Consider the following 12,993-nt stretch of genomic DNA (forward strand, 5'->3'; position numbering starts at 1 on the left):
TGGGTTGAAATGACGTGGAAACAACGTTGAATCAACCAGTTTTTGCCCAGCGGGCCTCTTCAGCAGGTAGATGAGTGTCCTCTTCTGCTCCCCCTGGCTGTCATCAAGGGTAATCCACTCCTGTTCCATTCTGCAGTCTCATGTATGTGTGTTAGGTTGGACAAGGATTCTGTTGAAATGTTAGTGTGGAGAAGTGGTTTGTACAGACTATGGTAACAGGGTCGTTGTGTGTGTGTGTGTGTGTGTGTGTGTTGCTGAGAGAGCGACAGAGAGAGACAGAGAGACAGAGAGACAGAGAGAGATAAAGACAGAGAGAGACAAAGACAGACAGAGAGACAGAGAATGTCTAAAGTTAAAGGTTCAATGATGACATATTATGTTGTCTTCTTCAGAGATCCAGAACTAACAGGGCAGGGTTCTAGAGTCTAGAGGGGTTCTAGAGTCTGGTGATGAGCAGTAAGTAATCTTCTTGGATTGGTTGGATGGATGAATCTAGTTCACTTTTCAACCAATCATAATAATTAAGCCAAATCAGAGTTCCATTTCCAGTTGAGAGTTGGATGTTGATGGCTCAGTAAGTTTGTACAGTAACTGTATAGCAGGGTATTGAGAGTTGGGTGTTGATGGCTCAGTAAGTTTGTACAGTAACTGTAGAGCTGGGTATTGAAAGTTGGGTGTTGATAGCTCAGTAAGTTTGTACAGTAACTGTAGAGCTGGGTATTGAGAGTTGGGTGTTGATAGCTCAGTAAGTTTGTACAGTAACTGTATAGCAGGGTATTGAGAGTTGGGTGTTGATGGCTCATTAAGTTTGTACAGTAACTGTATAGCTGGGTATTGAAAGTTGGGTGTTGATGGCTCAGTAAGTTTGTACAGTAACTGTATAGCTGGGTATTGAGAGTTGGGTGTTGATAGCTCAGTAAGTTTGTACAGTAACTGTATACCTGGGTATTGAGAGTTGGGTGTTGATGGCTCAGTAAGTTTGTACAGTAACTGTATGGCTGGGTATTGAGAGTTGGGTGTTGATGGCTCAGTAAGTTTGTACAGTAACTGTATGGCTGGGTATTGAGAGTATGCTGTACTGTACAGTCAAGCCTATGGGTCCGGACCGTCCAGTGGTCTGTAGAGGGCAGGAGCATTGTCTCGCGTCAGACACTGACGTCAGTCCAACCCAACGCTAGTCCTGTGATCAACAGGCGACGGTTGCGCTGTCTGACGCCTGACAGTGGGCCTGGTTGGTCTATAGAAGCTAGGGAATAGGGATGTGGTGTTGTGTTGTGTACATACATGGCTATGAGTTGAACGAGCCCTAAACGGGAACCCTATTCCTTATACAGCAGACTACTTTTTAGCATGAGTCTAGCTAAGAGCAGTGCACTATACAGGGAATAGGGTGCCATTTGGGATCCACACTTAGAGAGCCCAGGAGGTGAGCAGCTTGTTGCCATTCTCTGAGTCCCAAATGGCACCCTATTCCCTATATAGTGCACTACGTTTGACCAGAGCTCTATGAGCCCTGTGCACTATAAAGGGAATAGGGTGCGCTATAGTGTGCCATTTGGGACGAAGCCGTTGTCTTGTCTTGCTTCACTGCCGTGCTGATTCAACTCCTTAACACACTGAGCCAGACAGGTCTGCTTCCCCTGGAGTGTAGAAGTCAGGAATGGGCAGGCCGGTGTGCAGGGTCACCTACAGAACAATCAAAAATCATAATCTTCCTCCTCCTTCCTCATCCTCCTCCTCCTCATGTCCTAGCATCAGAAAATAATAGTTCTCGAAGCAGATCGAACAACTATCTGTAGATGTCATTGCAGGTATTGAACAGCAGGTAGAGTAGTTGAACTAATGTGAAATAGACTGAGCTATTGTATCACTGCATGAGGTGTTAGCAAGCAGTGCATTACCAATAGAGCCATTAATACCCATAAAACCTAGCAGTCAAACAGTTCCAATCGTTTTTTCACCATTCATTTTTTCTGTAGGAGATTTTAGAAATACTTTTTTTATTTTACCTTTATTTAACTAGGCAAGTCAGTTAATTTAAGAACAAATTCTTATTTTCAATGATGGCCTAAGAACAGTGGGTTATCTGCCTTGTTCAGGGGCACAATGACAGATTGTTAACTTGTCAGCTCAGGGATTTGATCTTGCAACCTTTTGGTTGCTAGTCCACCGCTCTAACCGCTAGGCTACCTGCCGCCCCAAATACATATGAGGGCTGTGTTTAGTGGAGGCGTGACGTTTTGACAACCGTGTAAATCTCTCTAGGACAAGGTGACTTTTATCAATATATTCTCTGTGTTTACCCCGTCGCCCTCCAAAAAAATGGAATGCTAATTAGTTGCTAATGTGGCTATCATACAGAACTACAAATGGCTGTCTCAGGCTGAGGTGGCAGTGTAGCCTAGTGGTTAGAGTGTTGGACGAGAAACTGTAAGGTTCTACGTTGGGCTATAACGTTGTTTCTACGTTGGGGCTATAGCATTGTTTCTACATTGGGCCTATAATGTTGTTTCTACGTTGGGGCTATAACGTTGTTTCTACGTTGGGGCTATAATGTTGTTTCTACGTTGGGGCTATAACGTTGTTTCTACGTTGGGGCTATAATGTTGTTTCTACTTTGGGGCTATAACGTTGTTTCTACGTTGGGGCTATAATGTTGTTTCTACGTTGGGGCTATAACGTTGTTTCTACGTTGGGGCTATAATGTTGTTTCTACGTTGGGGCTATAACGTTGTTTCTACGTTGGGGCTATAATGTTGTTTCTACGTTGGGGCTATAACGTTGTTTCTACGTTGGGGCTATAACGTTGTTTCTACGTTGTGGCTATAACGTTGTTTCTACGTTGGGGCTATAATGTTGTTTCTACGTTGGGGCTATAACGTTGTTTCTACTTTGGGGCTATAACGTTGTTTCTACATTGGGGCTATAACGTTATTTCTACGTTGGGGCTATAGCATTGTTTCTACGTTGGGGCTATAATGTTGTTTCTACGTTGTGGCTATAATGGCGTTTCTACATTGGGGCTATAACGTTATTTCTACGTTGGGGCTATAGTGTTGTTTCTACGTTGGGGCTATAGGGTTGTTTCTATGTTGGGGCTATAGCGTTGTTTCTACATTGGGGCTATAGCGTTGTTTCTATGTTGTTTCTATGTTACCTGTACGTTTCGGTTGAGGCTGATAGCAGGGTAGTAGAGCCCCTCGATGCCTTCGAAGGCCACAGGACCCTGCTGTTCATCGTTGATGAGGAAGATGAGGACCCTTCTGGTGAAGTCTAACAACACTCCTACTGTAGCCCCTTTACCGACGCCCCCGTCCGTCCTGAAGAGACACACCGAGTGTCAAATACATACAGTATGCATAGTATACAGTATTCAGACCCCTTCCCCTTGTCCACATTTGGTTACGTTACAGCCTTATTCTAAAATTGATCAAATAATATAAACTTCTCATCAATCTACACGCAAAACCCCATAATGACATCACAATACCCCATAATGACATCACAATACCCCATAATGACATCACAAGACCCCATAATGACATCACAAGACCCCATAATGACATCACAAGACCCCATAATGACATCACAATACCCCATAATGACATCACAAGACCCCATAATGACATCACAATACCCCATAATGACATCACAAGACCCCATAATGACATCACAATACCCCATAATGACAAAGTGAATTACAGGTTTTCCTGACATTTTAGCAAATGTATAAAAAAAAACAGAAATACCTTATTTACATAAGTATTCAGACCCTTTGCTATAATACTCCAAACTGAGCTCAGGTGCATCCTGTTTCCATCGATCATCCTTGAGATGTTTCTACAACTTTATTTGAGTCCACCTGTGGTAAATTCAATTGATTGGACATGATTTGGAAAGGCACACACCTGTCTATATAAGGTCCGATAGTTGACAGTGCATGTCAGAGCAAAAACCAACCCATGAGGTCGAAGGAATTGTCCGTAGAGCTCAGAGACAGGATTGTGTCGAGTCACAGATCTGGGGAAGGGTACCAAAAATTGTCTGCAGCATTGAAAGTCCCCAAGAACACAGTGGCCTCCATTATTCTTAAATGGAAGAAGTTTGGAACCACCAATACTCTTCCTAGAGCTGGCCGCCGGGCCAAACTGAGCAATCTGGAGAGAAAGGCATTGGTTAGGGAGGTGAACAAAAACCCGATGGTCACTCTGAGAAACCTCCGGAGTTCCTTTGTGGAGATGGGAGACCCTTCCAGAAGGACAACCATCTCTGCAGCACTCCACCCAAATCGAAAAACCTGTTTTTGCTTTGTCATTATGGGGTATTGTGATGTCATTATGGGGTCTTGTGATGTCATTATGGGGTCTTGTGATGTCATTATGGGGTATTGTGATGTCATTATGGGGTCTTGTGATGTCATTATGGGGTCTTGTGATGTCATTATGGGGTATTGTGATGTCATTATGGGGTCTTGTGATGTCATTATGGGGTCTTGTGATGGCATTATGGGGTATTGTGATGTCATTATGGGGTCGTGTGTGTAGATGGATGAGGAAGAAAAAAAAACAATTTAATCCATTTTAGAATAAGGCTGTAACGTAACAAAGTGGGGAAAAAGTCAAGGGGTCTGAATACTTTCCGAATGCACTGTTTGACATAGAAACACCGGATTTTCGTCATAAAAAAAATACAAAAAAAAATCTAAAAATGATTAATAATATTAATAATGACAAAGAGAACGCATGTTTACATTTTTACAAAAAATAAATAAATGAAATATCTAATTTACATACAGTAAGTATTCCCACCCTTGAGTCAACACTATGGTGAGAAAAAAATCTATCTATTTCATCACTTTATAACGCAACAAAATGTGGTATAGGTAAAAGGGTGCGAATACTTTCTGAAAGCAAATACCTACAGTCCTTTTTCTTTCTTCTGAAGAAAAATAAAAACTTGCATCGTTGGAAAAGGACCGTAAGCATTTCACTATGTCTACACCTGTTGTTTACCAAGCATGTGACAAATACAAGTAGATTTGATTTGAGTCCCAATGACACATCTTAAGCATACAGGTAAAATAAGCAGTATCTTCACAGTCGTGTAACCAGTCGTGTGAAATGGTCAGCTGGTTAGCAGCTAGTTGTGTTTAAAATCGGTGACGTCACTCGCTATGAATCAAATCAAATCAAATTTTATTTGTCACATACACATGGTTAGCAGATGTTAATGCAAGTGTAGCGAAATGCTTGTGCTTCTAGTTCCGACAATGCAGTAATAACCAACAAGTAATCTAACTAACAATTCCTAATCTACTGTCTTATACACAGTGTAAGGGGATAAAGAATATGTACATAAGGATATATGAGTGAGTGATGGTACAGAGCAGCATAGGCAAGATACAGTAGATGGTATCGAGTACAGTATATACATGTGAGATGAGTATGTAAACAAAGTGGCATAGTTAAAGTGGCTAGTGATACATGTATTACATAAGGATGCAGTCGATGATATAGAGTACAGTATATAGGTATGCATATGAGATGAATAATGTAGGGTAAGTAACATTATATAAGGTAGCATTGTTTAAAGTGGCTAGTGATATATTTACAACATTTCCCATCAATTCCCATTATTAAAGTGGCTGGAGTTGAGTCAGTGTCAGTGTGTAGGCAGCAGCCACTCAATGTTAGTGGTGGCTGTTTAACAGTCTGATGGCCTTGAGATAGAAGCTGTTTTTCAGTCTCTCGGTCCCAGCTTTGATGCACCTGTACTGACCTCACCTTCTGGATGATAGCGGGGTGAACAGGCAGTGGCTCGGGTGGTAGATGTCCTTGATGATCTTTATGGCCTTCCTGTAACATCGGGTGGTGTAGGTGTCCTGGAGGGCAGGTAGTTTTCCCCGATGATGCGTTGTGCAGACCTCACTACCCTCTGGAGAGCCTTACGGTTGAGGGCGGAGCAGTTGCCGTACCAGGCGGTGATACAGCCCGCCAGGATGCTCTCGATTGTGCCTCTGTAGAAGTTTGTGAGTGCTTTTGGTGACAAGCCGAATTTCTTCAGCCTCCTGAGGTTGAAGAGGCGCTGCTGCGCCTTCTTCACGATGCTGTCTGTGTGAGTGGACCAATTCAGTTTGTCTGTGATGTGTATGCCAAGGAACTTAAAACTTGCTACTCTCTCCACTACTGTTCCATCGATGTGGATAGGGGGTGTTCCCTCTGCTGTTTCCTGAAGTCCACAATCATCTCCTTAGTTTTGTTGACGTTGAGTGTGAGGTTATTTTCATGACACCACACTCCGAGGGCCCTCACCTCCTCCCTGTAGGCCGTCTCATCGTTGTTGGTAATCAAGCCTACCACTGTTGTGTCGTCCGCAAACTTGATGATTGAGTTGGAGCGTGCGTGGCCACGCAGTCGTGGGTGAATAGGGAGTACAGGAGAGGGCTCAGAACGCACCCTTGTGGGGCCCCAGTGTTGAGGATCAGCGGGAAGGAGATGTTGTTACCTACCCTCACCACCTGGGGGCGGCCCGTCAGGAAGTCCAGTACCCAGTTGCACAGGGCGGGGTCGAGACCCAGGGTCTCGAGCTTGATGACGAGCTTGGAGGGTACTATGGTGTTGAATGCCGAGCTGTAGTCGATGAACAGCATTCTCACATAGGTATTCCTCTTGTCCAGATGGGTTAGGGCAGTGTGCAGTGTGGTTGAGATTGCATCGTCTGTGGACCTATTTGAGCGGTAAGCAAATTGGAGTGGGTCTAGGGAGTCAGGTAGGGTGGAGGTGATATGGTCCTTGACTAGTCTCTCAAAGCACTTCATGATGACGGAAGTGAGTGCTACGGGGCGGTAGTCGTTTAGCTCAGTTACCTTAGCTTTCTTGGGAACAGGAACGATGGTGGCCCTCTTGAAGCATGTGGGAACAGCAGACTGGTATAGGGATTGATTGAATATGTCCGTAAACACACCAGCCAGCTGGTCTGCGCATGCTCTGAGGGCGCGGCTGGGGATGCCGTCTGGGCCTGCAGCCTTGCGAGGGTTAACACGTTTAAATGTTTTACTCACCTCGGCTGCAGTGAAGGAGAGACCGCATTTTTCCGTTGCAGGCAGTGTCAGTGGCACTGTATTGTCCTCAAAGCGGGCAACAAAGTTATTTAGTCTGCCTGGGAGCAAGACATCCTGGTCCGTGACTGGGCTGGATTTCTTCCTGTAGTCCGTGATTGACTGTAGACCCTGCCACATGCCTCTTGTGTCTGAGCCGTTGAATTGGGATTCTACTTTGTCTCTGTACTGACGCTTAGCTTGTTTGATAGCCTTACGGAGGGAATAGCTGCATTGTATGTATTCAGTCATGTTACCAGACACCTTGCCCTGATTGAAAGCAGTGGTTCGCGCTTTCAGTTTCACACGAATGCTGCCATCAATCCAAGGTTTCTGGTTAGGGAATGTTTTAATCGTTGCTATGGGAACGACATCTTCAACGCACGTTCTAATGAACTCGCACACCGAATCAGCGTATTCGTCAATGTTGTTATTTGACGCAATACGAAACATGTCCCAGTCCACGTGATGGAAGCAGTCTTGGAGTGTGGAGTCAGCTTGGTCGGACCAGCGTTGGACAGACCTCAGCGTGGGAGCTTCTTTTTTTAGCTTTTGTCTGTAGGCAGGTATCAGCAAAATGGAGTTGTGGTCAGCTTTTCCGAAAGGGGCGGGGCAGGGCCTTATATGCGTCGCGGAAGTTAGAGTAACTGTGATCCAAGGTTTTTCCGCCCCTGGTTGCGCAATCGATATGCTGATAAAATTTAGGGAGTCTTGTTTTCAGATTAGCCTTGTTAAAATCCCCAACAACGATGAATGCAGCCTCTGGATAAATGGTTTCCAGTTTGCAAAGAGTTAAATAAAGTTCGTTCAGAGCCATCGATGTGTCTGCTTGGGGGGATATATACGGCTGTGATTATAATCGAAGAGAATTCTCTTGGTAGGTAATGCGGTCTATATTTGATTGTGAGGAATTCTAAATCAGGTGAACAGAAGGATTTGAGTTCCTGTATGTTTCTTTCATCGCACCATGCCTCGTTAGCCATAAGGCATACACCCCCACCCCTCTTCTTACCAGAAAGGTGTTTGTTTCTGTCGGCGCGATGCGTGGAGAAACCCGTTGGCTGCACCGCATCGGATAGCGTCTCTCCAGTGAGCCATGTTTCCGTGAAGCACAGAACGTTACAGTCTCTGATGTCCCTCTGGAATGCTACCCTTGCTCGGATTTCATCAACCTTGTTGTCAAGAGACTGGACATTGGCAAGAAGAATGCTAGGAAGTGGGGCACGATGTGCCCGTCTCCGTAGTCTAACCAGAAGACCGCTACGTTTCCCTCTTTTTCGGAGTCGTTTTTGGGGTCGCTGCATGCGATCCATTCCGTTGTCCTGTTTGTAAGGCAGGACACAGGATCCGCGTTGCGGAAAACATATTCTTGGTCGTACTGATGGTGAGTTGACGCTGATCTTATATACAGTAGTTCTTTTCGGCTGTATGTAATGAAACCTAAGATGACCTGAGGTACTAATGTAAGAAATAACACGTAAAAAAACAAAAAACTGCATAGTTTCCTAGGAACACGAAGCGAGGCGGCCATCTCTGTCGGCGCCGGAAGTACAAATGAGATAAGACCTATGAGACCTAAGTAGTTTCCCCGCGGCTTTTGTGGAGCGATAAGTAACGATGTTTCGAGGGTGACTGTTGTCAATGTGTTCAGAGGGTCCCTGTTTCGAGTTCAGGTTGGGGCGAGGAGAGGGACGGAAGTAACACTGTTACATTGGTGCCGTGACCTGGATCACTGGTTGCTGTGGGGAAGAAGGAGGTCAAGGGGGTGAGAGTAACCGGTGTGAAATGGCTAGCTAGTTAGCAGTGTGCGCTAGTAGCGTTTCAATCTTTGACGTCACTCATTCAGAGACCTGGAAGTAGTTGTTTCTCTTGCTCTGCAAGGGCCGTGGCTTTTATAGAGCTGTAGGTAACGATGCTTTGCGGGTGACTGTTGTCGATGTGTTCAGAGGGTCACTAGTTTGAGCCCAGGTCAGGGGCGAGGAGATGGATGGAAGCAACACTGTTACACAGAGTGGATTGGTTGGTGTTTCATTATACAAAGCCTCTCCATTAGCTGTTGGTGTGGACGCATCAGGTGTACCAGGTGACCTACCTGTTGGTGTGGATGCATCAGGTGTACCAGGTGACCTACCTGTTGGTGTGTGAGTTGTTGTGCATGAACCAGGAGCGGTTGTTGTCCACGTACATGGCCCAGGCCCTGTCGTCTTTTCCCAGCATCACGTCCTTCAGCACGTCGCCGCGGGCAACCCCAAACGCAGGGTCCGGGTGGTTGTCATAGCGATCCACCGTGATCTCCCAGTAGTGCACACCGCGGGAGAAGCCTGAATTACCCATGACCACCCTGTCATCGTAGCTGTTGCACGTCACTGTCAGGTTGTCATTGGAGAGGATGATGTCAGGGTGGGCTGACGCGGGATCAAAGGTGAACCAGGCAACTACAAGAAGTAGACACACAAACAGACAGATAAAAAGGTTCGCTTTTAGGTTTTCCCGCCATAAGGAACCATCAGCATGGTGAAAACAACTAACAGAGGAGATGAGACTAGAAACTGGTGCTCTGAGGTGAGGTTAGACCAGCGTTTTCCAAACTCGATCCCGGGGACCTCAAGTTGTTCACGTTTTTCGCTATCATTCCACTCCTTGATGAACATTGTCTTTGGCATATGACACGTGCATACAAGGAGTGGAATGACAGCTACTGCAGACCAGAGTGTTATCAGAATAGAAGACTAGAGTACTGGCTGATACTCTACGGTACGGTACAGGCAAAACACATATCTCTGGCACATACTGTCAAATACACTATTATTATACATAAATGACAGATATTACAACTACAATAGTCCATTAGACACTCAAGGAGAGGGCCGTTGCTATCTCTGTGGGCGCTCTATGGGACTTGATACTGTTACCATGGTAATTGGAACATCAGAACACGAGAGTTCCCATGGGAACATAAGTTTAAAAAAAATGTTGATTGGAGTTTCCCAGTGAAACCTGGAATAACTGAGGCCCTCATTGGACAGCAAACTGCTCACCCTTTGGTTATCAATTCAATGATTGGTTGCTGTGATGACATTGGCAATGATCAGGTTAGGAGTGGAGCAGAGTAGAGCGCAGGAGACATTCAGCAAAGACAGGGTTAAAGGGTGTGTGAACCATTCATACCTGTGGCCAGTGTTTGCATATCACATGGAGATTGTCCAGGTGCAATGTGAAATGAATAGAGGGAGAGCGAGAGAGGAGAAAGACGGCAAGAGAATGAGAGAAAAAAAGAGAGGAAGAGGAGGGAAGAAAGTTGGGAGAGAGAGAGATGAAGAGGGAGAAGAAAGTGGGGAGAGAGGGGGAGAGAAAGAAAGAGAGAGAGAGGAAGAGGGAGAAGAGAGGGGGAGAGAAAGAAAGAGAGAGAGGAAGAGGGGGAAGAAAGTTGGGAGGAGAAAGAGTGAAAGAAAGAAAGAAAGAAAGAAAGAGAGAGAGAGAGAGAGAGAGAGAGGAAGAGGGAGAAGAAAGTTGGGAGGGAGAGAGAGTGAAAGAAAGAAAGAGAGAGAAAGGGAGAGGGAGAAGAAAGTGGGGAGAGAGGGGAGAGAAAGAAAGAGAGAGAGAGAGGAAGAGGGGAAGAAAGTTGGGAGAGAGAGAGATGAAGAGGGAGAAGAAAGTGGGGAAAGAGGGGGAGAGAAAGAAAGAGAGAGAGAGAGAGAGAAGAGGGGGAGAAAGTTGGGAGGGAAAAGAGTGAAAGAAAGAGAGAGAGGAAGAGGTAGAAGAGAGGGAGAGAAAGAAAGAGAGAGAGAGAGGAAGAGGGGGAAGAAAGTTGGGATGGAGAGAGAGTGAAAGAAAGAGAGAGGAAGAGGGGGGTGAGAAACGGGGGCAGAGTAAAAGAGAGAGTGAGGGAGCAGAGTAAAGAGAGTGTGAGGGAGCAGAGTAAAAGAGAGAGTGTGAGGGAGCAGAGTAAAAGAGAGAGTGTGAGGGAGCAGAGTAAAAGAGAGAGTGTGAGGGAGCAGAGTAAAAGAGAGAGTGTGAGGGAGCAGAGTAAAAGAGAGAGTGTGAGGGAGCAGAGTAAAAGAGAGAGTGTGAGGGAGCAGAGTAAAAGAGAGAGTGTGAGGGAGCAGAGTAAAAGAGAGAGTGTGAGGGAGCAGAGTAAAAGAGAGAGTGTGAGGGAGCAGAGTAAAAGAGAGAGTGTGAGGGAGCAGAGTAAAAGAGAGAGTGTGAGGGAGCAGAGTAAAAGAGAGAGTGTGAGGGAGCAGAGTAAAAGAGAGAGTGTGAGGGAGCAGAGTAAAAGAGAGAGTGTGAGGGAGCAGAGTAAAAGAGAGAGTGTGAGGGAGCAGAGTAAAAGAGAGAGTGTGAGGGAGCAGAGTAAAAGAGAGAGTGTGAGGGAGCAGAGTAAAAGAGAGAGTGTGAGGGAGCAGAGTAAAAGAGAGAGTGTGAGGGAGCAGAGTAAAAGAGAAAGTGTGAGGGAGCAGAGTAAAAGAGAGTGTGAGGGAGCAGAGTAAAAGAGAGTGTGAGGGAGCAGAGTAAAAGAGAGAGTGTGAGGGAGCAGAGTAAAAGAGAGAGTGTGAGGGAGCAGAGTAAAAGAGAGAGTGTGAGGGAGCAGAGTAAAAGAGAGAGTGTGAGGGAGCAGAGTAAAAGAGAGAGTGTGAGGGAGCAGAGTAAAAGAGAGAGTGTGAGGGAGCAGAGTAAAAGAGAGAGTGTGAGGGAGCAGAGTAAAAGAGAGAGTGTGAGGGAGCAGAGTAAAAGAGAGAGTGTGAGGGAGCAGAGTAAAAGAGAGAGTGTGAGGGAGCAGAGTAAAAGAGAGAGTGTGAGGGAGCAGAGTAAAAGAGAGAGTGTGAGGGAGCAGAGTAAAAGCACAGTGTGTAGGAGGTGAGGGGGGGTGAGGGTGAGGGGGAGGATGGTAGAGACTGTAAAAGCCGTGTTGAGTTTATCAGGGAAACTGCTTCTTTTCAGTGGCCATTTCAGTATCACAGGGAAGACACAAGCATATTCCAACCAGCCTAGGGATTCGACAAGGGCTATGTAGATCATTACAGCACTCTGTCCCCTAGACTATTTACCAGACGGGGAGAAAATTAAAGGCGGAACAAATGCTTGTTGCCTGGCATCAAAATTGTCAATTGAAACCTGAAACCAATAGAATCTATCTACTGTTCCTAGGCCGCTGTTCCCAGGCCGTCATTGAAAATAAGAATTTGTTCTTAACTGACTTGCCTGGTTAAATAAAGGTAAAATTAATAAAAAAAATAAAAAACATGTTTGTCTTGTTTTCCAGATACAGTATTATCCTTGTTAAACCAACAGCTACATAGGACAACGTCAAAAGAGACAATCCAGTCCAAAATCATGTCACAAAGAGAGAAGAAGCTGCCTGGATCTCACAGGTCCACTGACAAGCTTCTGTTGTCTGTCTGTCCGTCCGGACGTGTAGAGCTGAGCAGCGTACACATTGGGAAAGCAGGTGGCAGGCAGGTGTAAGGGAGGGTGGGAGAATACTGTATGTGTGTGTACCAAAGCTGTGTCCAGGCAGTCCGCGTTTCGCCGTGCATAAGAACAGCCCTTAGCCCTGATATATTGGCCATATACCCCACCCGGGCCTTATTGCTTAATTAGAACCCAGGTCTGATAGGCAGCTGTAGATATGCTCTTTAGATTCAACGTCTCCAATCAGTATGTGCTTTAGCCAACCGCTGTCTGCGTCGGCTCATTGCCATGCTAAACATGCATGTCTCGGGCACGACAACGATGGATAAGACGAGTTGGTGACACCACAGCACATACGGTATGACTGCATCCCAAATGGCCCCCTATTCCCGGAAGGAGTGAACTACTTTTGTCACCCTATGAGGCCTGATCAAAAAGTAGTGCACTACATAGGGAATAGGGGGCCATTTGAACCATATGCTCTATAG

At 45.7% G+C, this 12,993-nt stretch overlaps 1 protein-coding gene across 9 annotated transcripts in view; it reads right to left on the bottom strand.

Annotated features, from left to right (window-relative positions):
• Positions 1-1,545: 1,545 nt before the first annotated feature.
• Positions 1,546-12,993, bottom strand: part of LOC135526907 (E3 ubiquitin-protein ligase TRIM9) — a 91,084-nt gene continuing 79,636 nt past the window's right edge. For 4 of the 9 annotated variants that reach the window (XM_064955581.1, XM_064955576.1, XM_064955578.1 and 1 more), the window contains 3 exons: positions 9,228-9,531; positions 3,158-3,320; positions 1,546-1,686 (listed from right to left, as the gene is read on the bottom strand). In XM_064955581.1, the coding sequence (XP_064811653.1) occupies positions 1,609-1,686; positions 3,158-3,320; positions 9,228-9,531 (545 nt within the window). In that variant the 3' untranslated portion in view covers positions 1,546-1,608. Of the gene's footprint in view, positions 1,687-3,157; positions 3,321-9,227; positions 9,574-10,264; positions 10,304-12,993 lie in introns of all 9 variants that reach the window. The other 5 variants (XM_064955579.1, XM_064955580.1, XM_064955577.1 and 2 more) reach the window with 3 other exon arrangements.

Source organism: Oncorhynchus masou, chromosome 32 (assembly GCF_036934945.1).
Source record: "Oncorhynchus masou masou isolate Uvic2021 chromosome 32, UVic_Omas_1.1, whole genome shotgun sequence".
Taxonomy (NCBI): domain Eukaryota; kingdom Metazoa; phylum Chordata; class Actinopteri; order Salmoniformes; family Salmonidae; genus Oncorhynchus; species Oncorhynchus masou.